Source organism: Sinocyclocheilus grahami, unplaced genomic scaffold, assembly GCF_001515645.1.
Source record: "Sinocyclocheilus grahami isolate Dianchi unplaced genomic scaffold, SAMN03320097.WGS_v1.1 scaffold1386.1, whole genome shotgun sequence".
NCBI lineage: Eukaryota > Metazoa > Chordata > Actinopteri > Cypriniformes > Cyprinidae > Sinocyclocheilus > Sinocyclocheilus grahami.
Genome location: NW_015506565.1, coordinates 60,700 through 63,818, shown reverse-complemented (window position 1 = coordinate 63,818; position 3,119 = coordinate 60,700). Strand labels below are relative to the sequence as shown.

Here is a 3,119-nt window from a genome sequence, read left to right as displayed (position 1 = left end):
AAGAGCTGCTGTGATGTGAGTGTAACATTCAACTGATTTCATTAGCAGTCATTGAAGTGAAAATGTTAATTAATAGAGGCTAAGGCTGTCATTTTAATTAGCAACATCTGTGATTTCAGACAGAATTAATATATTGTGATGTCGGTTTGGTTTAGAGCGTTAGCTTTATAGCAGATCAACATGTGTTTGCTGCCGAGTCAAGTCAATGTGCTGATCATGATCAGGATGTTTTCGTGTGTGTGTGTGTGTGTGTGTGTGTGTGTGTGTGTGTCAGGCGGTGTGCCGTTCGTGTTGACGGGGGAGCTGTTTGAACAGTCGTATCGTCCGGCTGCGTTTATGATCGCAGGAACCGTCAACTGGCTCTCAAACTTCGCCGTGGGACTCCTGTTCCCCTTCATACAGGTGACTAAAACACACACACACACACACACACACTACACAAACACAGTGTGTGAGGGTGATGTGAGGTCTTTAGTCTTGCACGTATAATCTGATTCCTGTAATCCACTGCAGGTCAGAGCGCGACACAGAAAAGCACTTTTATTCTCTTTAATGTGTCTGAATGTCGCTCCTGCAGCTGTGAGAATCACACACTGCTCCACTCAACATTGTGCTTCTGTAGGTTTACACATAGAAATGAACATTTCAGATGTGTGTATTCAAACATGCATGAATGAGTTTACTAGATTACTTTAAATCCTGTTTGACTCAGTCAGTAACATTAGCACAGTATGAGTTGACTACATAGCATCCATCCATCATTGAATCATTTAGTTATAATTTTTATAACTAAAATTAACTTTAAAATTAATGAATGAATAAATAATATTTAATTTTAAATTACATTTATTTGAATTAATTAATCTTTAAGATAAGTACTGTATTTAAATTTGCTGTAATTAAACAATAATAATAAATATTTTATTTTATTATTTTATCCTTAAGATAATTATTTTATTTCAATTCAATTACTACAACTTTTTTATTTATTGAAGTTTTATTTTGACGGAACCGGTCTAATATGGTCAAACTTCCTGGTTCTAGTAAGAACTCTAGCTGCTGCATTTTGGACCAGCTGGAGTTTGTTTATTAAGCGTGCAGAACAACCACCCAATAAAGCATTACAATAATCTAACCTTGAGGTCATAAACGCATGGATTAACATTTCTGCATTTGACATTGAGAGAATAGGTCGTAATTTAGATATATTTTTGAGATGGAAAAATGCAGTTTTACAAATGCTAGAAACGTGGCTTTCTAAGGAAAGATTGCTATCAAATAGCACACCTAGGTTCCTAACTGATGACGAGGAACTGACAGAGCAGCCATCAAGTCTTCGAGAGCGTTCTAGGTTATTACATGCAGAGGTTTTAGGTCTGATAATTAACACCTGTTTTTTTTCCAGAATTTAGCAGTAAGAAATTACTTTTTATATCGACTATGCATTCCGTTAGTTTTTCAAATTGGTATGTTTCGCCGGGCCACGAAGAAATATAGAGCTGAGTATCATCAGCATAACAGTGAAAGCTAACACCGTGTTTGCTGATGATATCTCCCAAGGGTAACATGTAAAGCGTGAAGATTAACGGCCCTAGTACTGAGCCTTGAGGTACTCCATACTGCACTTGTGTGTGCGTGCGTGTATGTGTGTGTGATGTCAGACGGGCCTGATGTTCCAGATGTCCTCGGCTCAGATGTGTGTGTGTTTGTGCTCCTGCAGGAGGCACTGCAGACGTTTGCCTTCCTGCTGTTTGTTGTGGTGTGTGCCGCTGGAGCCGTTTATCTGCTCGTCGTTCTGCCGGAAACCAAAAACAAGACCTTCATGGAGATCAGCCAGAGTTTCTCCAAGATCAACGGCATCCCGGATCAGACTCACGAGCGAGAGATGAAGGACGCGCTGGACACTGCCGCTGCCAACGGACTCCAATGTGCCGACGTGGAGATGGAGAGCTCCTTCTGAACCATGCAGGAGCTTTTAAAATGATGTACGACTGATGTTTCCTTTCAGAAATTATGATCAGCTCTTCGTTATGACTGAAGAACATTTTCACTCACAGTGGTTTTGAATCAGATGTCTGTAGTTTTACGTGTGTGTGTGTGTGTGTGTGTGTGTGTGCGAGTGTGCGTTTGTGAGTGAGTGAATTTATACAAACAGATTTTCTATAGCATTATCACATCTAACTTCAGGCAATCCATTACACTCAGTTTTTTAAATAAACTTTCTGACGACTCCAACACTTCTGTTCATCTCAGGCTGAGTTTGAATGTTCTCTTAAAGGGGTCATATGATGCTGCTAAAAATAACATTACATTTGGGCGGCGTTATGCAAATCTTCCCACATAGTGAGGTAGACATGTGGGGGCGTGTTAGAACGAGGCGTTTTAGGGGGGCGTGGTTAACTCTTAACTTTTATAAAGAATATCTCTTTGGATTTGAGACTTTAGTCTTTGCAACTTTACAGATCTTCTTTATGCACCAAGAGCTTGTAACACTCCAAAGAGAAAGAACAATTGAAATCACATCATATGACCCCTGTAAAGGTTTTCTTCTGTTCAGCATTTAATTAACATTGTGCCATTTTTTTTGCCACTTTAAAACTGGAGGCAGATTTATTAAATCCAGCGTTTCGGTGAGATGCTCGTGTAATCAGTACTTAACAAATGTGAAGTAAAATCTCTGAGCTGTATGACAGAAAACCAACAGCAGCAGCGTAAATTAAACCAGGAAACCATAAAGCAATCATTGTTTTAATAACAGGAACCACATAACATTTCAAGCTGCAATGCATGATGGGAACATGCACATTGTTCAACGTAAGATTGTTTGTTCAGATCCGGAATGTTTTAACAAACTCTTAAGGTCAACAACATAATTTTGTTACCAACATATTTCTCATTCAGGTTCTCATTCAACCTAATAAAAAATCTTTGTTCAAGCTATTTGATGCAGATGGAGTCAGCAGACAAAAGCTGGACACATATCATTGGCTGATAAAGAAATTATTTAATAATTACTTGACGTAAACAGAAATCAATGAAGACATGAGAATACAAATGAGTTCGTCAAGAGAGAAATACAATCATCCTTCAGGTACAGCTAGTGAGCATTTGTTTAATAA

The 3,119-nt window shown here is 38.6% G+C and overlaps 1 protein-coding gene across 1 annotated transcript in view; it reads left to right on the top strand.

Moving 5' to 3' along the window:
* slc2a9l2 (solute carrier family 2 member 9, like 2) overlaps positions 1–2,303 on the top strand; it is a 26,375-nt gene extending 24,072 nt beyond the window's left edge. The window contains exons 10-11 of the mRNA XM_016255992.1: positions 275–402; positions 1,721–2,303. Of these exons, the coding sequence (XP_016111478.1) occupies positions 275–402; positions 1,721–1,960 (368 nt within the window). The 3' untranslated portion in view covers positions 1,961–2,303. The remainder of the gene's footprint in view (positions 1–274; positions 403–1,720) is intronic.
* The last annotated feature ends 816 nt before the right edge of the window (positions 2,304–3,119 follow it).